The sequence below is a fragment of the Aquila chrysaetos genome, chromosome 1, assembly GCF_900496995.4.
Source record: "Aquila chrysaetos chrysaetos chromosome 1, bAquChr1.4, whole genome shotgun sequence".
Classification (NCBI taxonomy): domain Eukaryota; kingdom Metazoa; phylum Chordata; class Aves; order Accipitriformes; family Accipitridae; genus Aquila; species Aquila chrysaetos.
In genome coordinates, this window is record NC_044004.1 from 58434824 (window position 1) to 58461130 (window position 26307).

Here is a 26307-nt window from a genome sequence, read left to right on the forward strand (position 1 = left end):
AAAACTGTATTTCAGGAATCACTACAGTGAAACTAAAGCCTCCTAACAAGCCTGGGCTCAATGGCTGAGGGCAAGAGCATCAGAGGGGGATCAGAAGTCCTCCCCACGCTTGGGAATGAGATGGATTGAAGGGTGGGTCTGCAAGGGCCTTGTCCTCCTCCTCTAGTCTTTAACTGATCTCCATTTTGCTAGAACAAGGGAGAGGATTATGCAGCTTCATCCAGGTCATGCTAATCGGCAGAGGTTATGGAAGAAAGTCAAGAGCGTCTGGGTCGGTGCAGGAGTAAGTACAGAGTAAAAGAGATAGCCAATCCTTCACAGAAAGCAAGAAAAAGTAAAAATTTTAAACCAGGTACTTTTTTTCTACACCTTTCCCCACCATAGGTTGTTTTCATACAGTTGTAAGAAGAGACAAGACAACATATAACTGCAGTTATATGTATTTAAAAAAAAAAAAAGTCAGTCTCCAAACCTGGCTTTTAATCCAGTACTTCAAACAACATGGCAAACTCAGGGACCCCGCAGCTGAAACTGTCATTTTCTTTTGAAGTCCAAAATGAACATGTTCGACTTACTGCCAGGGTTTATCCAATACTCCAGAAACTTGGGTATGCAAAACCAGGTCATTATTTATTGGAAAGGTTCACGCTGTTTGTGAAGCCCCTTTGTATTTTCTTTAGCAGCAGAGCTGGAGAGAGTTTCAGGCGCAAGCAGATAGATGCCGGCATTGCAGTCTGCTCCTCTTCCTGCCCAGCTGTGCCATGGTTTGTGGGGTTAGCCTAAACCAGATCCTTGAAATGTTCTGGGCAAACAAAAACAAACACTCCACAACCTTTGTTGTTTCTAAACAAAAAAAAACACCTCCCAGCAAAACCCCAGTCATTTTAGTAGCCCAATTTGCTGCAGGGTCCTACAAGCTGTTACAGCACATGGATGGAGGGACCTACGGGACACAGGAAAAAGCCCCCTCTGCAAGAGCTGGATACCAGCAGGCAGCAGAGGAAACCTTTTAAGCTGCCTTTGTTGCCAAAGAAATTACATCAAAATTGTACCCTAAAACTGTAACAGATACTGCCATGTTGAAGCGATGTCAGTGGTAATTTTGTCTTGGTTTTTTTTCCCCCTTGCTACTGTTAGCATCAGCCCGTTGCTGGTAACTGTGAACCAAGTCTCCAGTAACAAATTATCTACTGGTGTTTTAGATGCCCTCAAGCAGCTACCCCTGAAAATACTTCTCCATTGACTACAGGTGGAGCCTGGTGTCCTAACTTCTGTCCTCTGAGTTTGGCCTAAGCTAGATGCGTTAGGTGAACAGCAGGAATGCCTTCCCCACCTCCGTGAGGCAGAGACCTCCTCCAGAGCAGGTCAGTGTCAGCATGGGGAACGCCCGGGTATTTTAGGGCTCCTGCTTTGTGCAGCTGAAGTCAGTGATGCCAAAGCAGGTGTGGCTCTTATCAAAGGCCCCCAGTGTAGGCAGCATGAAACTAGAAGCTCTATCCCTGCACTACAATCTTTAAAATGATCATACAGGAAGACCCACAACATGTTTTTCCTGTTGGAGGTGGGAAGAGAGAGAGGGTCTATGTTTATAATAAAAAACAGATTACCTCTAGACAGCTGTCTCTAGCGGCTTATTATTCTTCTTAAGAAGAATAATATACTAAAAGTGATCTGCAAGGGAGGAAGAAATAGGCTTGTCCCCTTTTTGCATCTTTATGGCATATAATAAATATTCAGAATACTATTTTTAAAATTATTTCTTTTATAGACTGAGAGCTGTGAAGAAAGATGCATCTGTTCTGAAGTAGCAATTTCAGTGCCCCTAGTTTTCACCTGCTGTAACAGAAAAGACATGACGTACTAGTAAAGTAGTAAGTGAAAATCTTTCAAAAGAAAGAAATAATAGGTAAAGTTTCCTTTGTATATCTTCTTTTCTGCCACAATTAAACATAGGTTAGAATTTACACTGTACTTTGAAAGACAATCTCAACATTTAAATCTTCCAGCACATGGAACAATTTACATAGTTGCTTTCATGCAACCAAAGGTAAGTCAGATGTAACCTGAATATTGAGCTTCATCAAGTCTTCTACACACATGCATCCACAGAGCCATACTACTAGTGTAAGACAGCAGTACACAGAAACCAACAGAAAATTCAAACGCATCAACTTCACTTTGATACCATTAAGTCATCTCAGCAGAAAAATCTCTACTGGTCCGAAATACGCAAGCCTCCTGTCGTGTATCTCAAAAGACACATGTATGGGAAGAAACCCAACTATTCATCAAAACATAGTCTCACCTAGTCTCAAGACAAATAAATGCACACACCATAAAACTAATTTATGTAGTTATTTTGGCAATAACATTTTACCTTGTCCAATTTCAGGTATCCCAGAGATGAAGGATAGAGGGCTCTCAAAACTCCTGAGTTTAATTCTGATGCAACTTAGTATTAGTGAAGAAACATGTATCTTACTTTTGCAAGGAGGAAGCAACTTCAGAAATGGTGTCTCTTTGCCCAGTTAAGTCTCCTTAGTTCTTTTACCCCCTGATTCCACTCTATTGATGCCCATGGCAAGAACATTAATTCAGAGAGATGGTCGCCGGTACCATTTCTCTCATTCCATCTAACCCTGCTTACACACTACACCCCAGTGCCAAAGACACCTTCACTGCACAAATGCTTCCAACATTTGCTTCCACTGCTGGAACCAATGGCAGAACACTGGTGTCCTGCAAGGTCAGACTAAAACACATACTGTCTAACGGGTTGCCAGTCTCATGTTTAACTGGCTAGACAGTGGTGCTTCAGCTGGCCCTGCTGTGAGCTTCCCTCCTTGTACAGCTTTCCAATCTGCACACTTTCAAAATTGTTTATATGGTACAGTCTTAACAAGTGGGTAAAGGATCAGAGATTTAAAAGATGACTTGCATAAAAAGTCTTAAAGTAGAGGATTAAGGAACCAACTGGTATGAGAAGGTTGGCTCTATTAGCAATGACTTTTGCAACATCAAATTTAGGCTTTTTGGTTTCGTTTTGTTGTTTGGGGTTTTTTTGTCTTCAGGATGGCTGGTTTTGCATTCATGTATATCAGAAGACCTCTTCAATCCAGTCATAATCTCTAAAAGTCAGAGGCAGACAGAAACAAAACTCAGTGCTGAAGTTTGCTAAGCTTTGACAGAATTGCATTTGAATACAATTCCATTGAAATTAGAGGATGTATTTCACCCAAGCATAGTCTCCTGAAACAAATGGGAGAGACTTTGACAATGTCATAACAATTTGCTTTCTAGCTGTTGAGGAATATGGTATCAATTTCTCATTTTGAAATTTTTCATGTAAATACACTAAAAAATGAAAATGCAATACAGACCTGAGATGAACACTAAAATGCTGAGGTTTTCTTCCGATTGGGAATGAAACCACATTTCAAAATCTTATGTTTTCTTTATGAAACAGTTTGTTTCTACAGAGTTTTGCTCATGACCTTAGAACTCTCAATCTGGTGGGGAGTTTACTAAATCCACTAAAATATATCGGTTTAGTCCAGAGAAGAATGGTGCACCAGCCATTAACTCCCTGTCCCCACCTTATCCCACAGGAAGAGTTAGAACAATAGTCATCCCACTGTTCCTTCATTCTAGCCCAAGCCTCCTACTGCTAACACCTCAGACGTGAAACGATACAGGTTTGTTTGTTTTTTTTAATCACTTGTAAATGTGGCCGAGTTCAAACTTCATTAGGCATCTCTAACTTCACAGATGCAACTTGAGCATCTCTGACAAAATAAAAACAAGTTCTGGACATTCACCTGCTGAATTATCTACTTTTGCCCTTTGTCAGTGTCAGTTCAAAACATGAAATGCTGAAGGTCAGCTTCAGAGCTGACCGTGCTACACCCTTTGGTTGCAAAAACTAAGGTTTCGTAAATACTTACAGAATTTTCTTGCTTCCCTAATCCTGTATCTATGCTGATTGTCTAGTTCAAAGTGTTCTGCTGTTTTTTTATTTAGAAAACCTATGCTTGGCCCCTACCCTGTCTTACCCTTATCCTTCACAGTGTCTCTGTTTGCACCCAAAATAGCTTTTATACCCTTCCTTCCTTCCCTCCTGCACTTCACAAGGCTCCTCCGCCAGGTTGATAAAGGAAATTGGGGCACTCGGTCTGCTCTGCTGCATCTCTCCCAGCAGGTGTCAGTGCCCTTCTGTACCTGCCACCTAAACAGGAGGCAGCTTTTCTTCAGGTTTGCTCTTTCGATGTTTCTCTTGATGTCAGAGAGCCTGAAAGAGAGGAGGTTTTCTACCTTTCACCCCGGCAAGATCAATGTCAGGTCAGAATTAAGTTGCAGGAGGGAATCTGTCCGAGGGCTATACCCTTTGTCATTGGAAATTTCTATGCCTATCTGAAAAAGGCTGAAGTTAAGCAAAGTATTCAATAATATAAATGTTTCAATCCAGCAAGTTCTCTTCTGTTCATTCTGTCCCTCTTGCCTATGCTGAAGGCCACCGTTCATAGGCAAAACAGGGAACAGGAAACATGGGTCACACAGGAAACATATTTTTAAAGCAAATCAGGACATGTCTCTGCACCACCATCACCACACAAATTCTCACACGCACTAACTTCTGCACAAATCCTCCAGGCTGTTTAAAGCTTCTGAGCAGTCAAGGGGTATGGAAAGGGGTGGAGCGTTTGCTTTGTTTTCAACTACTCCAGCAGCAAGTTCAAGAGCACTGGACAAGCCAGGCTAGAAAACATGTGCCTCAGAAAGCAAAGTACCACATCCTCTTTGCATCTCCCTTCTAGGATGCAGGCCAGAAACCCATGGTCAACCATGACCACAGTCATCAGATGGTTCTTTTCCACAGTATTCTGGCTGTAGATTGGTCCACTTTATAGTCTGCTTTCACAGCCTCACTCCGTTTTATTTCTGAGTAATAAGGAAAAGACAATCCAGTCATAGTTTGTTACAACACTATCCAAAAATCACTTCTACACCAAAATTTGGCTCTAATTTCCATGTAGGAAGTTTGAAAGGTTATAGATAATTCATTGTTTAAAGTTAAACACTCTTATTCTGATCCTTTTAAGTGCTTCTGATTGTAAATCAGTATTAGTCAAGTTTTCTCATTTTTTTAAAGCTTTGCTAATCTAAATGCTAATTGTCATGGAATTTGCAAGCCACAAATACACTTCTCACAGGTTTTCAAATGTCTATTAAGCTTCTCTATCACTCTTTTTAGCCCTTGAAGATATGCCAAAACACAATGTTAAATTACGTAGCTTGTGAGGACTTCCCAATTGCATCCTGCCATATGTCAAATGATGTGCCTTTTACAATTACCGTACATAGCAAGTCATAAGAAGTTAACTATTTCCACATTGCAGAACAATCAGGAGGAATTTTTGCTAGTACCCTTCTATTTCCTTGCTGATTTAAAAATATTCACAAGATGCTAAAAATCAGCTAGTTTTCCTTCCAAAAGTCAAACCAGATAGGAAACCAGGAATCTCCACTTCCGACACAGAATTGCTCCCGTTTACAAGTCTTCTAGAAGGCGGTGCTTAAAGCAACAAGAAAACACCCACCTTTCTGAAAGGTGCTCAACAGACGATCTCTACATTGTCCTTAATCTTAGCTTTCCTCATTTCCCCTTCCCTCCTGGCCTCTTCCAAACTCATTTTTAGTATTATCAGGTCTTATGCCACTCTCGGTTGATTTCAAAAGGAGAGAATAAATACGAGTTATTTCTTCAACAAATAAAAGTTATTTCAAACATTCTGTTGGGCCATGTCAACTGAAAACAAAATCCTGCTTGGGGACAGTTCCACAACTCTTAAAAGAATGGCGACATGCTTCGGAGTACCCCAGGACAATTTAGCAAAGACTGGAGTGCCAGCTCACTGTATTCCTGAAGCACTCTAAGTGTTTTACAAATTGGCCATTCAGCAGGCTGGAGGAGATCGTGGAACTCAGCTAAATCCTAAGCAGTGAAGCCATAAGAAGCCTGCTGCTGCGTACAACCCTGGGAAGAGGAGCAACTTAATGCTACCACCTTGACTTGACTGCTCAAATGATGTCCAAGGCAAAAAAGCAGGTTAGAGGTCTACCTTAAAGATCAGTTACATGCTGAAGTGTTCATGGACAAAAAAAAACACACCCAAAACTTTCACAGTATCTTAAATCATGTCTGTTTGCATGTCTCTTCCGTTACTTTCCTCTGAACATCCCACCACACAACCCTCCCACCATTTCATCCTTCTCACTTACATCACCGTAATTACAGCCCTGGCTGATCTCCTTTGTGCTGATCTCGAGATTCTTTCTTTGGTCTTGCCACCTACTCATTTCTGATTCTTCTCAGATAACAGAACGCTTGTCTCCTTCCCAGACCTCCCACCCTCCTTCCCCCTCTTCGCTGCGCCATCCGTACGAGCAAGAAAGCTAGTGTTTTCCTGTCTTCAAGAGCTCTTTGCGGCACTCACTGAAAGGCATTCCCAAACTTATTATCTCCATCCAGTGAAGACTACAACAGCTCTGCTGTGGGCCTGGTAAGATATTATGCTTGTGGGCAAAACATTCTTTGGATTAGGCTTGCAAAGGGCAAGAGTCTTAACCTTCAGAAGTTTACTTTGAAGTCTGGCTGATTCAGGTTCCCTAAATCATTCTGTGCATTTACTTCCAGCTAGAGCAGATCTGTACGTCTCCAGTGGAGAGCATTCGCTCGGCACGCAACATTTAGTGAGGCTGCCTACATGCGCATATATGGAGTCAACAGCATACTCCCCCTTCAATGGAAGAAGATACCTACTGTTCTCATACTCTGTGTTATAAATTGCATGAGGACAGAGAGACAGGTATTATTACCAACAGTTTCCACACCGGTACAGAGCTTAAGGGGAAGGAAGGAAGGGGTGTAGGGGTAAAAGGGAAAGAGAGAAAACCCACATACTCAGAACATTCACCCTCTTCTATTTCAACTCATCCTCTGCTATGGAAAATGCAAACAGAGAAACTCCAAAAAAGTAGTTCAGTGTAGGCAAGGCAGTCATCCTTAGATTGTAAGGCATCCAAGAAACCAAATATCCCCCGGTTTTTAACTGTCACTTGAACCTTAGTTGTATTCCGATCCCAATCGAGTGCTCCCCGTCAATTCAGATAAAATTATGTGTGGTTTGCTTACTGGTACTGTGTTAACATCAAAGGGAAAAATACAACAGTCATGGACCTGGGCAACTAAGCTGAAATATCAATTATAAAACTCAAGGTTAAAGCACTAGCACTTGCATTTTTTTTTTTTTAAAAGGTATAATACTTACGGCAGTCACTGTAACTAATGATCAGCTACATTTGTTGTGTAGGCTACAGAACCCAAATGCTGCAATCCACGTCTAAAATCAGCATGACTCAGGCATACTGCAAAGGGCAAGACTGTCTGCTTGCCTGAAAAACTTTTGCTTAGCAGGAAGAAAAAAAGAGCACGCGTTTTGCCTTTTCACTTTACTTCAGCTTTAAACCGCCCCCCACAGTCTGAAACCCAACCAAGTTTAGACTAACCAGCATAATGGCATAACTGCAGAAGAGGCTTGAATCATGCTGACTGACTGATGACTGACACTGCACAGAGCAAACTTAACTGGGCTTTCTCTGGCTGAAGGTCCAAGCAGAGCGGAGGGCCCACAGGAGGCCATTTTGCTAACCACTCTGAGTGCTAAGGGGATCGTGCGGCCCAACGAGGCGGAGGGAGAGGGGATAAAGAGCCCACTTCTGTTATGATGCATAGGTAAGTTTAGAAAGTGTTATTTTTTAGACAGTATAGAAGCAACTATTATGTCAAATGAATGCCATTCCTACTAGAAAATGTATCACACTGAGAGGAAGAGAAGGACCAGCCTTCCAACACAAACACTGAGAAATGAGGATCTCACTGTGGTACCATGTGCACTCACAAGCAGGCTAGATGGTGTTATTGGATATGTGTAATCACTAGTCATTCCACCTTCTGTGCAGATGATATGATATGAAGAGAGAAAACACACGCTGGAAATACAACAACAAAAAAATCAACCCGCACCACACACGAAATACCACTGTACAGTCCAGGGAGAAATTCTTGATATAACTGAAATACACTCCCATTTTCCTAGCAGAAGTTTTGTTAGTATACAGGTGAATAAATTTTTAAAAAGTGTACCCAGCCAGCATCTTGTAGATGTCAGCACATAAAATGCACTCCGAAGCCAGCTTCTAACCTGCTCTTATGAATTGTGACAGTCTGCTGGCTGGGAGGGTTTGCACTGCTTAATAAACCCATCCCTGCACTCCACAGGCAGACTTGCAGCGAGTCAGTGAGGTATGGTCAATTTGAAAATATTAAGGTTAAGAAGTGAAATGGTGAACACCTAATAGATAGCCGGTATAAAAACCATCAGTAGTCAAAGTAACATTAGCTTTGGGATATGATACTTCTGCAATTTTTGCTAAATTCATATTATTCCATAAAATTTATCAGAAAGCTTATTTTACAATTCAGTTTTATCATCAGGAAAGCTTTAGAGATGTTCTTACCATGCTTCAGATGTAGGCAGCTGTCATTCTGGGGCCTGTACCTGTAGAAGATTGTTTTCCTTTAACAAATTTCTGTTACAGTGTTTTTGCACATTCCAAATAAGTTTGTTTGCTACAGTATTACATGGATTTTTTTGGTGTGTTTTTGGTTTTGTTGTTTGATTTTTTTATGGTTCTTATACCAGCCATTTTTGTGGGGGAAAACAGGGTGTTTCTTTGAATATATTTTACAGGCAAAGAGGAGACCTCACTGATGCTTTTAGCCAACCTACTAGACAGCTGTTAGTGTACACAGAAATGTAAAATACAGCAATAAAAAATACAGTGGCTACAAAAAGGTCAGTGTGAAGTTTCCAGTGTCCAATAATCCCACACAGTATTTGAGTCATAGTTAAATCTAAGGATGATACAACATTGATTCAGGAGAAAAGCAAAGGTAAAGCAGGACAGTGATTGCAGCAATGCGTAAGTTCAGCCAAAGATGTTGATGCAGTGAGGACTGCTGTACGGAAAGGTGTAAAGGAAAGGAGACATGTATTGTGTGCATTTTCACAAGCTTGCATTCAAAGTGAAGTATCTTAAAACATCTATCAGAAGCAAGTGTTAGAGAAAAGCATGTAAAAATTAAATAGCGCAAGCCCTGGTTTCTAAAATATACCTGAGGTGAATGGTAAGTAAGAGTTGGTCACGGCCTACCTGATGCTGATTCCTGCAACTTTTCTCTCTTCCTCTTCTTTTTCTTCCCCTGAAATATAGGCAATTTTACCAGACCATTACATGCACAGAACTTTTTTTGTCACTCCCCCACCTCACAGCATAGAAACAAAAACCATCTGAACACTGAGAAAGCGGTTAGGAAAAAAAAACAATCGTTTTGGGGGTAGCTAAAACATTTTCTAACCCACTTCCAACTGTTTCAATGGTAACAAGGTTTGCTCTCAGCATCCATGGAGAAATATGCACATGAGCAATACACATTTTTATATCCACATGGAATTACAATTTCTGGCAGTTTTTCAACTAACACTGGCCGCCGCAAGCATCTAAAAGACTTCTCACGCTTAATAATCTGATGACACATATGTTGATATCATAATTTATGGCTCTTACAAGAACTCTTCACACATTCAGATACTTACACTGTCATACATAGCAACAGCAGACAGGGTGTTGAAAGTACCTAGGACGACCATGACTTGTCCCCAGGGTACAAACCAGCCAAGTAAAACTGTTCTGATAACGCTTGTACCTTAATAGAAAGCCAAGTCTCATACGGCTGTGCCCAGAGAACGCGCTGTGCAATAATCAAATAGCAGACTGCTGTACAGCAGAGCACCCTTAACGTGACCGAGGTGCAGGACAGAAATGGACGTCAGGCAGCTGTCTTTCTTGGACACCACACTGGCACCAGCGTGCCGGCGCAGGCTCATCGTGCCAACCCACACACTCGGCCTTCTCCTGCACCCCCATCTATGGAAAAGGCCAGAGCTCCCAGTTCGCACAGTCTTTCAGGAAACAAAAGGTTAGTACAGACCCACAATTTTAAACCTCAATCATCTTGCATCACCCTAATTACCACTTTGATATTCCTCCATATGACTTCTCTTTATTGTCCTGCATTGTCAGTAAGAGCTTTTTTGTTGTTGTTTAAAAAAAAAAGGTCATATCCATTTATATTTTAAAGAAGCCTTCAAGCTGCCAGGACAGGCTCTAACAGATGAGCTCTGGCAAACCTTGGTGCAGTTGCTGTAAGCGGGACTGCAGCCCGCTGTCCATCCTTCTGCCCCCCAGCCAGAGGTGTCCCCACTCAGCACGGCTGGCAGCCGCCGACGCGTGTCCTGGCGCAGACCGTGCCATGCTCAGTGGCCACAAACTGGAAGGGCTGAGGTGGAAGGACACGTCTTTCTGTTAGCTTGCTCTGCAAGGCGACAGGATGGACGGCACGTGATGTAAGAAACCACCTCATACCACTGCCTTGCTCACCGATGGACAGCAAAGCGAGGGCACCAAATACAGGCTACGGTGAAGCTACGGCAGATGAATTTAAGTGGTCTCCAGTCTGCTCTGACAGTGTGGGCTTGCCTGACTCTTAAGCTCCTATCCTTATTTATTCTGAGGCTGGCAACTGGGCCAGGCAATGCCTTGTGAGTGAGCTCTCAAAGATGGGCCCAAGACTAGAAGTTGGAAAGCAGATTTCAAGGGCTCTGGGAAATTCACAGCAATGTGCTTTATCTCTCAAGCACCAAGGCAATGCTTCTGCATTAGTGCAGAGGTTAACATGGAAAAATCATGCGAGGAAAATTATGTTTTATTCTCTATGGCATGCTGACTTCAAGTGCTAAAACATACTGAAAGCTGATCTGAGATCCGTCTATGAGATACCAGAAGCGGGGGAACAGAAGGAAAAGGCTAGGTTGAAAACTAGTTGTCAGCATTCCCAAATGAGGTAGTTTCTGACAACTCCAGCACACACAGACACCATCACATTATGAAAACAGTGTGCTTCTTGTGACTATCACACAACTTTGCAAGACTACTTTGGGTGTCAGTAATAAAAACACAACAAAAAGCACAGAGATATTGCCAACAGTCGAATAGCAATGCTTAACGTTTTCTTGAAATTTCTGAAATCCTGAATAACCATGCAAACCAAAATAGAAGAATTAAAACCAAGTAGTACTTATTTTTTAATTGTACTGTTTTGTGAAATTCAGCCACGTGAAACAGAAGAGTCACCCCTAAGTCACTTCCAACTCTCAAAACACTGCAGTAATACCTGTGCTAAATGAATACAATTTCATTTTTTGACTGCTCAAGTTAGAAAAAATGAAGAGGAAAAAAAGGAAAAAAAAAAAAAAGATGACATATATATGAAAAGGTTTCAGTGATAAACTGTGATCTACTGTGATGTCCTTTCTCACCACCACTGCAACAAACGTGTGCATTCCTGGAGAGGCAGAGAGAAGGACTGCAAGAGGAAGCTAGCAGAGCTCTCCCTTGTAACACATAGGACTGGAGTATGTCAGAGCTATACTTCCACACAGGATGTAGGTTGGAAACACATCAAAGAGAGAATTCATATGTGCCACCTTACACATTCTGAATGTCTATCAAGGCATTTAAGAAACCGCAGGTCCACTGTTTGTGCTGTATGGCAGTAGGCTGTGGCAAAACACATCAGGTTCTCAAAGTCAAAATGACTGAGCATCACAGGACAATCTTGAAGGCTGATGTCCAGTAAGCATGACCTTACAAGGCTCCAAAGTGGTTTGACTTTCCAGCAAGTAAGTTCAAAACAATTGAAATCCCCTTGTTTTCAGGGAGTATATCACTAAGGCCTATTTGTTCCCAGGTATACTCCAAGACAGCTCTGTAGACACGGTCTGGTTACTGGAAATAAACCCTAGCTGCGTAAGGTCATGACAGCTCATCTGCTAGGAAAGATGACTATATAAAACAGGCAGAAACAAGCTGCTAGGGCTTACAGTAGTGTCTGTGCTTACAAAACTGGGCATGGATGTTAGCAAGACCAAGACGTGCTTCAGAGATTATCATGTAGTTTCTGTGTCAATGCCTTCTGGGCCGAAGATCTCCCTAAGAGACTCTAGCTTACAATGAAAATTTTGTTTAAGCTGAACAGTAGCTGTGCTGGATTGCTAATGTCAGGTACTTCTACAGTTTCTGTTAATGCTGTATCTAGGTACCTCATACTCTTTAATGTCCACAAGACGTCACTGAAGTAGAGAAACACTACTGTCCATCTAATACAGATGGAAAACTGAGCCAGATATAGCATGTACACTTCCTATCACAGTAAATAATGTCACAGCTGATGGGGGGACGGAAAGTAGCCCAGATCTCAGGCTAGGATCAGTCGCTCAGGATTGCAGCTTGTGAGTTTTGTAACATAACATATGACTACACTGACAGCTCATTGTAAGCACAATAGTATAATTGTGAAGTGCAAGCTGTGCAACGTGCTATTAACACTTTTTGATATTTAATTATAAAATAAGCATAATTGTAAGAAAACTTCTTAGCTTCACCAAACTGTATAAAAGCAGAATCTACCATGAAGTTTACTTAAACAAATTTTGCAGGCTTTATTTCAGAGATGGACTATTCTGAATTACTTTCAGCTAAAGTTCAGTTTGCATTAAGACCCCTGGGCTTTCAGTTCTCTTGAAAGAGAGACACCCATTTTTTGCTCAGGTCTAAAGAAGATTTATGGATAGCAAGTGATCAGATAGAAATTTATGGAAAATTCACAGCTGTACAGCAGAACATAAGCTTTCAGGCGGTACTGATGATTGTCATAGAAAAAAAAACTTTCCATGCTATTTTTTTTCCCCTCAAATACTGTGACCTTCGTCAGAAGCATCTCAACAACAACAAAATCTCAAGTTTTCTGGATGCCTGAAGTGCAAACAAATATAAGGCTTATGTTATATGTTTGTTCGCCATCCCTCCATCCAGAACTTTCCACAAGTTAAAAAGAAAAAGAAGGAAGGAAAAAAAAAAGTTAGATAAAGGAAGTTAATTTGAAAAGAGCCTTCAAGTGAGGTCAAGTCAAGACTTACATAGTTGTCTCTTGCAGACCAGCCTGGATAAAGCTGCATGTGTAGCTGCCTTTCTTTACGAGCTAGTTCATAATATTTCGCTTGTTCTTCACGGGAGAGAGCGTGCCACTGCAAACAAAATAAACACAGCATTAGACTAAGAAATAACTCATACCTAGGCAACAGATGACATGAGCAAGTGTTTTTGTGACTTTGATTCAGTCCTTCCCCACTGCAAAAATGAAATTCATTAGCAATTACAAACACCCGTGTTTATTAACCAACTTTCAGGCATTTGTCAGCTCTGCAAATGCCAAGTGCCTTGAGAAAGACAAAAATCATTTATGGAAACAGGGCTCACCAAATAATGTGCTCACAGAACCATGCCCTCCCAACACTACTTAAAAAAACACAAAAAAAGCCCCCCCAAAACCAACAACAAACCCCCACCCTTTAGCTCCTGACAAAACAGAAAGGTTTTGTGCTGCTTTTAAAGGGCAGCGAGCTCCCCAGCACAGAAGGGTTTGCTGTCTTGGTTTTAAGCAGCAGCTACACACAGGTTTTCAATGCCAACGCAGAGGGCTTTCTGGGCACCAGCCGGCTCCTGTTCCAAGATCAACCTCTAAGTATTGAGCTTCAAGGTACCTGCTTTCTGATTTCTTCTTGTTGTAATAGAAGAAAATGGCAACTGCAAAAAGTTTCCAAGATACAGAAACCACAGAACTGTAGTCTTCCAAATTACATGAGTTGACCTCTGTAGCCAAGTAAGGATAAACTTCCTGCTTTTATCTTCTTTTAAAAAAAAACAAAAAATCCCTCACAACCTGCACATTTGAAAAGGCACCAGTTACATCGGTACCTAATCATTTTCTTTGTGTTGAAACACCTATCATCGACCTGAACCAAAAAGAGTAAAGGCTTTTTATTTAGAATCAGGTTCCACTGCTGCAGCATTAGACGTGTCTTCTTGTTTGACTTTTGACAACATGCATGGGGGGGGGGGGAAGAAGATATTAAAAAAAAAGACACAAAATCATTAAGACACTCATGCAAGAATAATTTACAGAACTAAGATTTCAGATCAGATCATATTTGTATGATTTCATATGTCGTTTTGTTACACATCAGAAGATGTGAACTAAAGGGCTTGTCTGTCTTGACTTGGCAAGTTCGATGTGTTACTGAGAGCACACCAGTTCAGCCTATTTGCAACTCTCAAACTCCACACGTGCCTTCCAAAACTGGAAGGTAGTGAACATTATGCCGTGGCATCAGAGAGCCCAGCATCACACAAAGCGTCAGCTCTTTAGAACACAGGTGGTTCCTGTTCTGGAGTGGCACAAGATACAGTAAATAGTGACTAGGGTGACTGAATGCAAAACATTTGATGATAATTAATCTCCAAGCAATTATACTGGATAACTCATCCATTGTTTGTACCACAGTGAAAATGGAAGTTGAGGTACTTCCACAAAAACCAGTAACTTGAAAAGAGGAGTCCAAGCTGTGGAAAAAGCAGCCAGTGGAGCACTGAGGCTTGATTCATTACCAAAATGGAGATAAATAAGCCACTGCCCTCATTCAGGCAGAGAAAACAAGGCTGACATACTAAGCAACTACGATCCATTACTGAGGGAGTGAGAATGAAAACATCATCTAGAGACTTGCGTGAAAGAATGGAAAAGGCAAGCACCTAGATGCCCTTTAAGAGGAGGTAACAAGAACATCAGGGTAACAAGAACATCAGAGAAAAGGCAGAAGGCTGCAGGAACTGGGACAAGCACCAATGGATTTCTGCTCAGTTTGAGGCAGAGGTAGGGAGGGGAGGAGAGCAGGGAAGTCTTCAGATTGTAACAGAGAAGTAGCAGTAAGGTCTTGTACTGACTTCCCACTTAAAAACACAGGGTTTTCAGAGAGTTGCAGCGCCTGTCAATACTGACTTAGTCAGTGGTCAAGAAGAGAGGTTCACAGAGCAAGGAGATTTGAATAATGCTTACTCAAACTCAGACTGCTACAAAAGTCGTCCCTTTTCTCATTTCCAGGACAGTCAAGGTCAAAATGGGCATTTACTTCTGCTGCTTTCCCTTGGAAGAATACTGACAGTGAACATGAAGTTTGTAATTGTGGGTTGGCCTGCAAATTTTTTTTTTGGAGCATGGAAAGAACAAAACATGCCTACAATGCCACAGAAGCAAACGGCTCTCAGCAAGGCTCTGGGATGTGTACTGGGATCATCAGTACTCAGCTGGTGAGTTTAGAGACATTCAAAACTTGACTGGACAAGTCCCTGAGCAACCTGATGTAACTGGACCTGCTTTGAGCAGGTGCTGGGCTCAATGACCTCCACAGGTCTCTTCCAACCTATGTGACTTTACAGTTGGACCATGTTATATTCACTTTTGATTTCCATCTTCACTGGCATCCAGTGTTCATCTTTGAATGATCCCCTCCTGCTTCGACGGAGACCAGCCTAAGGGAGGACCCAGAAGGTGATTTGAATGCTCTTTCCATGTGTGAATGAGGGTATTTCATGCCTGAAGTGCTGACACCATGACATGAGTGGAACAGACACCAATTTGATGATGTTGCTAACGCTGAAAAAAGAAAATCAAGATACTGCTTTTATTTTTAGTTTCATGTTTTATCTTCTATAGCTAATTTGATAGTTGCACATTAGTTAGCACCTCAAGCAGAAAGTGAGCCATCACACCCAACTAAAGGGAAACACACACAAATTAGCAGCACACGTGAGTACACACACACTCTCCTATACATACCCTTCTGCCAAGAATCTGGTTGATAGCTGCGCTTTCTTTCAGAGTACACTCTGCTACAACGTTCGCTCTCATTTCTTTCATGTACAACATGAAAGCATTCAGAGGTTTCTTAATATGAGGTCTTTTTGGCTCTTGTTCTTTTCTCTGTTCATGCTGAGGCTTCCTAAAACGTGGTGGGGGAAAGGGAAAGGAGGGGAAAAAGAGCATCCATTTACCTTCAGCCTAAAAAAATCCCAATGGAAAATTACCAACCTGTGGTTACAATAGCATTTAAGTAGTAAGAATGAGAATTTCAGCAGTCATGTCCCATCCACTTTTGTATCTTTTCAGAGAATTGACTTAATTTAATACTCAGGGAGGATGTCAGGTTGACATTCTCTAGCAAATAAAATTTGATCTGTGAATCCGCTCCAAATTCATCACTTGTGTCAATTCTCTTTTTGAAAGGCTATCCATAGTACCCTAGAAGACCACCACTACAGGCAGGAGGATAGCTCCTCATCCACTTCTTTCTTAGGCCTTTTGGCCTTCAAGTACTAAGCAATAAGGATGCTTTTTACTAGTAAATTTTGCAGTTAAGACCTTTTCCAGCAGAAGTTAATGAGTTCACACTCAAGCAACATTCACAAATAGACAGGTCCATGATTATGTCTGAATCAAGATGACTGTTGCCGATAGCTAAAAAGTGCTGGACTGGAATGAAAAATGGCTTCATGTCTCATTACTCTTCCCAAACAGTAGCCCACATGTCCCATTTTAGTTACAGGAGAAGAGTTAAAATTCAAAGAGGTCATGAAAGGCACTTCTTTTTTTTTTTAACCTCCTTGACTCTTCTTCAGACAGAGTTAGTTCTCAAACATTTATAGATTAAGGGCTAGCGCAGAAAGGCAGACTCACACATGCATTAGCTCACTGTCGTTGTGCGGATGTTCTTGTTTTACTTGAGGTGTTACAATAGCTGGGTGAGGGATTCCAGTTGTGTGAGGGCCTGGAGGACCAGGAATCATGTGATGCGAAAACCTAAAAGAGAAAACAAAGGAAAGTCTGTAACACTACTGAAGACAGGCATCAAACATGTATGACAGCAGCAGGATGCCCCAAGAATGCAAACGCTACGAAGCTTGCAATGGAAGACAATTCTTCGAAAGTGCATGAAAAATATTTGGCTAAGATTTGTGCATTGTAGCCCATTTATTCAAGAAAAACAAACAAACAAACAAATCAGTCAACATTTTGGTTGTAAAGAAGTTATTTTATTACCTTTCAGGCAAACAGTTTTAGCAATGCACACAAGAAACATTTAATGGTTGTACTGTTGCACTGACTAGCAATAAAAATACACATTTCTTAACCAAAAACTGTATTTCCACACCAAGATATAAACATTCTTAAAATATCCACCACCAGCCAATGCAAAGGAGGGAACTGCCATGCAGAAACAAAATAAAAGAAGAGTCTTTTCAGGGAGTCCCTGATGGCTCTCTAAGGAATCTCTTACTTTTCAAGGTACTTAAGCTAGAAGATTTTAACATAACTTCACTTTAACTCACTATTCTTCCCTCAAATGCTTAAAATATAAATAAATTTAAAAAAAACCCTAACCTGCATCCTGGAAGAAAGGGGGGAAAAAAAGAGAGAGAGAGAGAAAGACTTTTGTCCTAAATAAACCTTCCTTTCATTTGTACAAGAAGGAAAATGGAAAAGAAAACCAAAGTACCACTAACTCAATCATCCCACCCTACTAACTCAGGTCATCCTCAAGGATCGCTGAGACGGATCTTGAAGGTGCTGAGCATTGCAAGCTCAAGTGCAGCAGAAAACCCTGCACGCTTTATTTTGAACTGGTGGACAGTACCATTAACATAAAAAGCAAGCTCATGCTCCAAAAGTTTGCTAAATGAGGGCTGGTTAAGGAATCACATCCAACCTCTCCTTTCTCCATTCCCTAGTCCCCTTGTCCTTTTCCTTCATGCCATCAAAATAAAGCAAACACAAAGCCCTGTAACCAGATCAGGTCATTTTATTATAGAGGAAGAATGGGTTTTCTTCCCAATCACCCTGACAGGCACATGCTTATCAATCCCCTGTAAAGACGTGAAGGGACAGTGATAATCCAAAGGAGCCCACACAAATAGAGGCAAGAGGACCCACCACTTAACAAGTGACCTGTCTTAAATCCCCATGCAAGAGGATGTGTCTTCTACAGGTCACGCAAAAAATCCCCAGGAATAGTACATTGCAACCTTGTGTACACCAAGCACAGGATGCAGAAGCTGTCTTTAGAGTGCAAAAGCAGAGGAGAGGAGGTCTGGAGTGTGTCATGGCCAAGTCTCAATTAGCATTGCTTGCTAGCACTTAGACATAAAGACACAGTGCCTGATTCACACACCAGTACAAATACACTGTGCTGGCATCCCTTGCCATTAGTGGCTTTGGGCTATGAAATACCTACTTGCGAGCAAGTTTCCACACAGAATGATACCTACATGATTCAAGACTAATTACCAACAACTTTGAAATTAGAACTAGAGAACGCAGACTAGAGTGACAATCCACCTGGTTGCATACTTGCATGAGCAAAACCCAAGGATGCACACTGTATGTTGCATCTAGAAATGAACTAACGACTCATTTCAGATGAAACAGCTCAATTAGTTGTTGACAATTCACTGGTGCTCCTAATTGCAATACTTCAGAGACTGCCAAGAAAATGCTGAATGAGACCAGTGTGGGATCCAGGCAAACTGTACATACACAAATATGTTAAATAAAAATGTACGCATAAAGTTTTAGCTGACTGAAAAGCAAGCAAAGGCAGACCAAGATGCAAGCAGAAGAGCAACTTGCCCTCTAATGCCAGCAGTTACTCCCCAGTCAGTCATTCACCTCCTACACCTACCTGGACATGGAAGGGTCGACTGAGAGTGAGGATGGATAGGGCTGCCTGAATCCACTCGAGATGGGATATACAGGCTGACCTTGCCTGAGGTCACAGAAGAAAGGAACCCATCAATCATACGATATGGTATTCAATAGTTACTCTAGAGTTACAAGCACTTGATGGGAACTCAGTACTAGTCACAAATAAATAGCAATAGGTAAAACTTTCAAGAGTTCTGCTGTATTCAAAGCTAACAAATACTTGAATGCTTTGGACTTTCTCCCTTGCTATTGAAAGATTCCCAATCTAGGTTTCCACTGGGGAGGAATGCAAAACAAATAGCCTTCCTTCCCCAAAGCACACGTGCACGCACACACACACACACACACACACGCATGCATGCACACTCCTCTATCTCTGTCCCTCTCTCACCTAGTTTTAAAAGCACTGGAATCAGATTTGGTTAACTAGCTCCGAGAAAAGAGGCATTTTATTCCAAATAGTTCTACTGTAGGTCAGCACAAGAACACCAGACCGAATTATCAAGCTAGAAAACCTTTTGAACAGTTTTATTAAGTCTTTGAAATCTTAGGAGACTCGCTCCATTTGCATCTTCTATAGTGAGGTACAAGTGGCCAGCTTTTCTAAGAAAGTATAAGTTTATTTGATAAAAAGAAGCCCACAGCAACACAAGTCCATCTTAACTACTTGAAGTTCAAACTTCGCAATCCAGTAAGAGAAGCTTGTGTGAAATTCTTTCCTCCTTTATACTCCCACATATACAGAACATTTTGTCACCAGCCTGTCATTTGGACTCTAGTTTTTATCATCATGACTACATTTTGGTTACTTTCAGTTTTCAACAGTTCAGGTCGCAACTACAATTAACACCCTGAAGTAGCATGCTATCGTATTGCAAACAAATACCAGTTCAGCTCAAATACCTGAACCAGCCCAGAAAGACCACCGCACACATCAATACTACTCAAACAGTTACTTATTGACTGGCAAATCAGCTTTCAGAGGGGAAAAAAAGGGATATTGGTCTTTTAAGGTTCAGGATACAGGTTTCACACTTGGGAGTACGTTACTGGAAATGAACAGTGGTCGAAGGGAAGGGGGGGAAAAAAAAGGTGGAGGAAGTTTCGGCAGCGCTACGGCACGGAAGGCAGCTGGAAGCCATATAGCATAAGGGACAGCTGGGTATGTCCTGCTGTCGGTGAGTGCCACTGAACACATCCCCAAGCCTTACAAGATCGGATCTTGTCTCTCCTCTTCTTTCTCTTTTCCCTCCTCCCTCCCCCCAGCCTCTGAATTGAGAAACCGTTCAGAAGACGTGATTGACCACATCTGCAAAACGCATGCCAGGAACTGCCTGGTGGTGGTGGAGGTAGGGAGTCAGCCGAGCAGCAACGAATTGGGGGGCGGGCGGGAAATAATTAAAAAAATAGAGAGTCAGATACTTCCATATTTTAGTTTGGTATCTGACAACAATTTGTTCCAAAAAGGCATGTGGCACTTCCTCAAAGATTTGCCAGCAATGCAGCATTTTACTGTCTTCTGCTCTCTAATTAATCTGCCTGTTGTAATCTGGATCATGTTCCCTTTTCACAGACACATTAAAAAAAAAAAAAATAAAAAATCTACATCGCTGTTTCCGTGGGCACAGACCAGTCAAGATCCAGATTCCAAAGCACTGAAATTGTTGCTGAGTTTCCTTATTCCCTGCTCTGACAGAACTGAGGGCAAGTACCTATCTACCCCAAGCAGACATGAAGCATCCTGCCAAATCGATTACTCTGAAAATACCACGTGTTTCCTCCAAAAGGAAAATGACACCCTGAGTGGCAGAGAGATATCCTGAGAGTGCTAGTATTAGCAACAGCAGCAAAATCTCCCAGTGACAGAGGCTTCTCTCCATACAGAAACTGTAAAAAGCAGCAGACTACAAAAGTTTGTTCTCCATTTGGGTGCAGTTTCAAGATTTCCCCACACATACACTTCAAAGTTCCTTCTTACCTCCCCTCCCCTCAGTAATTGCAATTCTGTTTATTAAAAATTTACATTTAATTCCTTGAGAACTGTTTTCTGTTATCTTTCCAAATGCCAAGAGCCACAAATCTGAGCCATAAGAAATATATAGGCTTCAAAGTGAAATGTACACACTTCAATTTCTGTACATTTTCAAAAACCAGATTCAGTTCATTTCAAAGATTGACATTTTTTGATCTTTTCAACTAAAATAACGTAGTGATTTCTTACTGCAGTGACATTCTTATTTTGTAAATGCTGTGATTGACTCAACAACAGCAAATGGTATGAACATGCACCTTTGTCTGAAAAGAAGCTAAAAGATCTTACCAGCCAAGAGGTGGTGTTATCTGTCCAACCCCCCCTGGAGACAAGGGATAGAAGGTAGGGAGATCAGGAGCTGGAGGATGCCTGGACATGCCTGTTAAAGAGCACAGAAGAATGAATGACTTTCCCCTCAAAACACTACACGTGAGCTACAGTTCACAGCTAACACGGCCAACGCTATGATGGAATTAGGGCTCTGGATAAGAAACAACCACCTTCTTGGTTAGTGTTAAAAGCAAAAGGCTACCCATGCCACCTTTAAAATAATAAATAACTTGCACAGGATATTGCAATTCAAAGGGAAATACTGGAAAAACCAAAGTGGATGGAGGAAATAAATGTATGGGTAAGGACCTGCACAAATTTAGATCTCCTGTATAGCGCATTAGGCAATACTGTCCTCTCAACGGTTTCACCAAACCCGACTGGATCCTGAGGACCTCTCCTAACAGAGCATGAAACAAGAGGAAAATAAAGCGTTGTCAAAGAGGCAGCACAGCAGAGCTATTAGATTAGGTAAATTGCTACTTGTACATTTTCGCGGGTTCCCTTATGGATTCACAGATTTTGGAAACTTGCTACCACAGAGGATCAGTGGTTAATTAAGAATCATTTTCAGGCCTGTAATGGTCACACTTGATATGATTCATTTGGCTTCCAATTGTCACTCCAGCTCCAACTAAGCTCTTCATCAAGTTGACTCCTGTGGGCTCCAAGGTCAATCTGTTTTGCATTGGTAGTATTTCATGGAAAAATAAGAGTCCCATCAGAAATGATCCATCAGCTCACATTCGCCAGAACACCGAGTCCTACAACTGCAAGAATCACCTCAAGATTAAAGCTAATCCTCGTCCCAAAAGGGTCTGTGGTCTCCATTCTTCACCTAAACCTTGTGCCCCCAGGAGACATGGAATTACGGTTGCAGAGGCCACAAAGACATCGGTTTATTTAAATGTGTTTGGGGAAGAGGGGGCTGAAGCAGAAGGAATTGTTAAGTCTACTTCACATGTTAAATCAGCTGCTTTAAAAGGGTATTAAATATTTATGCGGTGACACTCCAAAGGTCCAAGACTGAGTGTGTGCTACCTTGAGACTTGGTTTATAGATTGATGCTACTGATTTATTCCCCCACACACACTTTGTATTTAAATCTTCTGAATTTAATTACCAGATTTGAAGAATATCTTTCAGGACTGTGTACAGGAAAGGATGGAAAACAATACTGGTGGTGTCACTGTCTCAAAAAAGCTAAATTCTCAGACTTGGGACCACAACCTGAGCGAGGATCAAATTTCTGGACAGTTGTCTTTTCAAAGGTGTAAAACAGCTGGTGGCTGACAGGAAAAGGAACACTTTATATATCCCTGGGTTTTTACGTGAGAGGGAATGCTCCTTCAGAGCAGTTTAAAAAAAAAACAAAGGTGAAAAACAAGCCCAGTGTCTCATCTCTCTCATCTCTGGTGATGGTTGATGCTCCTGGGAGCGACAATATGACCCTGCCCCTGCCAGACTAAGTTCTGGGCAAGGAGCTGGGCCGTTCCTTCCCCAAAATCCGCATTTCTGACCCACAGAGACGACGCTACTCTCTCTGCACTAATGCACCATGGTTATCGCTAGTCCAAAACTTCTGGCCCCTTACAGGGGGCTGCCAGCTACCTGACACCCAGCAGGAACATGTGCAGCTACCATACAGCCAGTGCTCTCCAAAGCAAGTTCTTGCTCATGAGAGGGTTAAGGAAAAAATAATAAAATAAAAAATAAAATAAAATAAAATAAAATAAAAAGGAAGAAAGAAGCGACCACCTTTAGCAAGGCAGTGGCTCTGTGTCCATCCCAAAGTGCCTGGGGTGCAACAGGCAGCGCTGCAGGCAAGCTGCTGTGGACCTCCTCTGTAGGGGATTTTGGTGGGAGGAGGACACCCTTGCATCAGGGCTGGGGCGCCAAGGCAGTGCCTCGTTCCAGACCCACAGTGGGAGGCAAAGACAGAAACAATGGTCGGAAGCGTTTGGCAGAGGACCTGAGGGGAAAAAAAACTTCTCTCTTTGCAGTGACTGCATGGGCCACTTCACTGGGGCTGCTCCCACATGCCCATGGCGCTGAAACGGGGAGTACGGAAAGACCACACACATCAAGGAGAGCGTCACAGCCAAAACCAGAAGTCTCCAGCCTGCGTTATCCATCCCCATCTTCACCAGACTGAGCAAAGGGATCAAGAGCCCGTTCAGGAACACCGGAGGGGCATGAGCTCTGCGCCAGACACCCCTGGCCACCCCCCAGCAGAGCCCCTCACCAGGCTTATGCTTGGGGACGTGAGCGGTGGGATGCACCAGGGCTGGACAGGGTAGAGGGCGAGAACAGGCAGAAGGGAGGATGGGCAGCAGAAACAACAAACCAGAAGTTGTTCAGTTTGGGTCTGCAGGACAGGAGTACAAAAATAAACCAGGGGTAAAGGCAAAGAATTGGGGCGCAGGAGGGCAAACCCATCATGCAGTAAGTGAAAACCTCTTGAGCTCATGAACTGCAGCGGCAAGGTGTGCCTCAGCCACCGCAGCCAGCTTGGCAAGAGGTGGAAATCCTGTTCTCTAATACACGGCACCCCTGGGATTTCAAGGAACAAGTGTGAATAACCTTCTCCTGGGCACTGATGCAAAGGAGGAAGACAAATGAGGACAGAAGGTCTCCATTTGCTTCTTCCAACTCTGAAAAAGATATTATACAAGTATTTACAGGCCAGGCTTTCCAGGCAGAGTGCTTTTTGTATTCCCCCTCCCTAAAAAGAAACCCCAACCAACTAACCAACAAACAGCAAAAAACACACAGAGCCACAAGGCCATGGTATTTTCTGGATGTAGCCCATGTTATTATCTGCATAGCAAGGCCAAAATAAAAACTAGGCATTCAGAGAAAGTCAGAATTAAAAAAAGTCTCTCTCCCTGAACAATGGTGGCTAGACACCTCTCCAAATAAATGGGACAACCGTGCATGTGGATGTGTGCCCAGGTAAAGCAGAGCTTCACAATCTTGTCCACATGGCAGGACACGTGAGTGCAGAAAGAGGCAGGGAGAGGCACCCTCCAGGACCAGTCCTGGCACTGACAGACTTCATGCCCACGCACAGACGTCCCGACTACAGCGAACGCCTTTGTAAACCCCCTGCTCCCTCTCCGTCCCTCCTCACCACCAGCTCTCCCATGCAGGCTTCTCCTCCTCAGGCACTTACCCAAACCCTGGCTCAGACCCGTGCCAGCCAGGGTCAGTCCTGCCCTTGCACCTCCCCAACAACCATCACGTCCCCACCCCAGCTCCTGCATCCCAATGCAAGCAAGCACACCCTCCCCAGGAAACCCCAGGGTTTTCCAGGGCGCTGGGCAGGAGCTCTCGGCAGGCTGGCCCGGCACCTCGGAGGTTGTCAGCACTTCCCCGGGGCCTCACAGACTGACACGGAGCAGGGCTGGTCTGACGCTCCCAGATGAGGACCTGGGGGACTTTTTTTGTTTGTTTTAAGGAGTCCTAGGGGCACAGAGAAAACTGACACCCATGACTCGGGCATCTAAAATGATGCTTTCTGCAGAAGGCAGCAGGCACGAGAAGGTTAAAAAATGTCACGTTTGCAAAGCTTAACTTGTGCAGGCTCAAAACTGTATTTTATGGGCTATGCTTCAGTTATGCCAACTGACGTATAGAAGAATTCGGACAGCCAGAATACAAGGACATAAAATACAATCTTGAGTAAAAGGGAAAAAGAAAAGGTTTCAATAACAGCACTACTGAAGTACTCTTCCCCTGTTTTCGGGAAGGTGAGGGATGATTGCCATTTCCGCATCTGCATGCTGCAAGCCTCGGGCACCACAGGGGATGGTGAGGACTGGCTGCTGCTTATTGAGATTTTAAAAGATTTTTGACGAGTAAAGCAAGCCCAAATTATCATATTAGAAAGAGCATGAAGATTTAAACAGCCAAGTTAAAATATCAGCATCACAGCAGAATTACCATCTCTGAAAGCAGGCACACACTCCTGGAACCCTCCCTCTAAAATATTACAAATAAAGCTCTATCAGCAGCACAGGGGGCACCAGGACCGCTCTGCATCCCCACCTCGCTGGGCTGGGCTGGGCTCACCTTGTTTGGAGCTGACGTCGGAGGGGATGTGAGATGGGTGCGACCCCGGGGAAAAGTGCTCATCGCTGTAGGTGATAAGAGGGGTGAGGGGGTGAACCGCATGAGAAGGCTGTACCACTGGCACCTTGTTCGACTGCAAGAGAAGAAAAAAAATTACATTAAATAGTGTTAGCAAGGTGGGGCTTCTGCATTTAAAAAAAAAAAGATGCTTCCAAAATGCAATTTTCACATATTTGTATTACTGAAGGGGGGAGAACGGATGGACAGACACAACATTGGGGCTGGTGGATGGCAACCAGGTTTGCTGCCAGAATTGGCATCCTTGAACCACTGGCGCCCAAGGACGGATGTGGCCATTGAGGAAATGCAAGGAAATGGGTGGAGGCTGGACGCAGGCGGAAAGGCATTTGGGAGACACGGAGACGGGGCCGGGAGACGGTGGCTGGAGAGCCGCAGGGCAGGAGGAGCACCACGCCAGGCAGGCAGGCATCGTGCACCAAGGGCTGTGATCGAAGGATGGCAGAGCCAGCAGCAGTGCTGAAGAAACCCTTTGGTTACGGGATCAGCATTAAAAAAAAAAAGGTTTAAAGTGCAGGTTTGCCACATCTCCAGCCTTAAAAGCAACACAGGCTTCATCGACTTCACTCCTCATCTCCATTGCTCTCCTGCACAGCCGCGGCATGATGCAGTGGGGACAAGTCCCCGCCATTGCCAGAGAGTACAGTGGGTTTTTTCCCTTGCAGTTTTACAAACTCTGGTTGAAATCTCATCGTCTGTGTAGCAGGTAACTGAAAAATCACCCTTAAAATCCTAATTTCATATATAAGCCATTGGCAGTGGCCTCTCAGAGGGCTCAGTTAGGTAGAAGACCCACTGACCGCCCGGGGACAGCTGGGAGGCCTCTCACCACATCATGCTAAGGAGAAACCAAAGTGCTACAAACACCCAAGAGGGTCCCGAAATGGGTGCCATAAGGCGATGTCCATGCCGGCCAAGACACCAGCTTCCCACCAGCGCTTCCCACAGAGGCGTAGGG

At 43.0% G+C, this 26307-nt stretch overlaps 1 protein-coding gene across 7 annotated transcripts in view; it reads right to left on the minus strand.

Moving 5' to 3' along the window:
* The window catches only part of LEF1 (lymphoid enhancer binding factor 1), a 71353-nt gene that overhangs the window by 4188 nt on the left and 40858 nt on the right, over positions 1-26307 (minus strand). For 3 of the 7 annotated variants that reach the window (XM_030019000.1, XM_030019008.1, XM_030019017.2), the window contains exons 5-11: positions 25272-25404; positions 21156-21246; positions 18813-18896; positions 16811-16933; positions 15914-16076; positions 13158-13265; positions 9274-9322 (exon numbers count right to left, since the gene is read on the minus strand). In XM_030019000.1, coding sequence (XP_029874860.1) covers positions 9274-9322; positions 13158-13265; positions 15914-16076; positions 16811-16933; positions 18813-18896; positions 21156-21246; positions 25272-25404 — 751 coding nt within the window. Of the gene's footprint in view, positions 1-3109; positions 3129-8577; positions 8619-9273; positions 9323-13157; positions 13266-15913; positions 16077-16810; positions 16934-18812; positions 18897-21155; positions 21247-25271; positions 25405-26307 lie in introns of those variants that run through there. The other 4 variants (XM_041124587.1, XM_041124585.1, XM_030019045.2 and 1 more) reach the window with 4 other exon arrangements.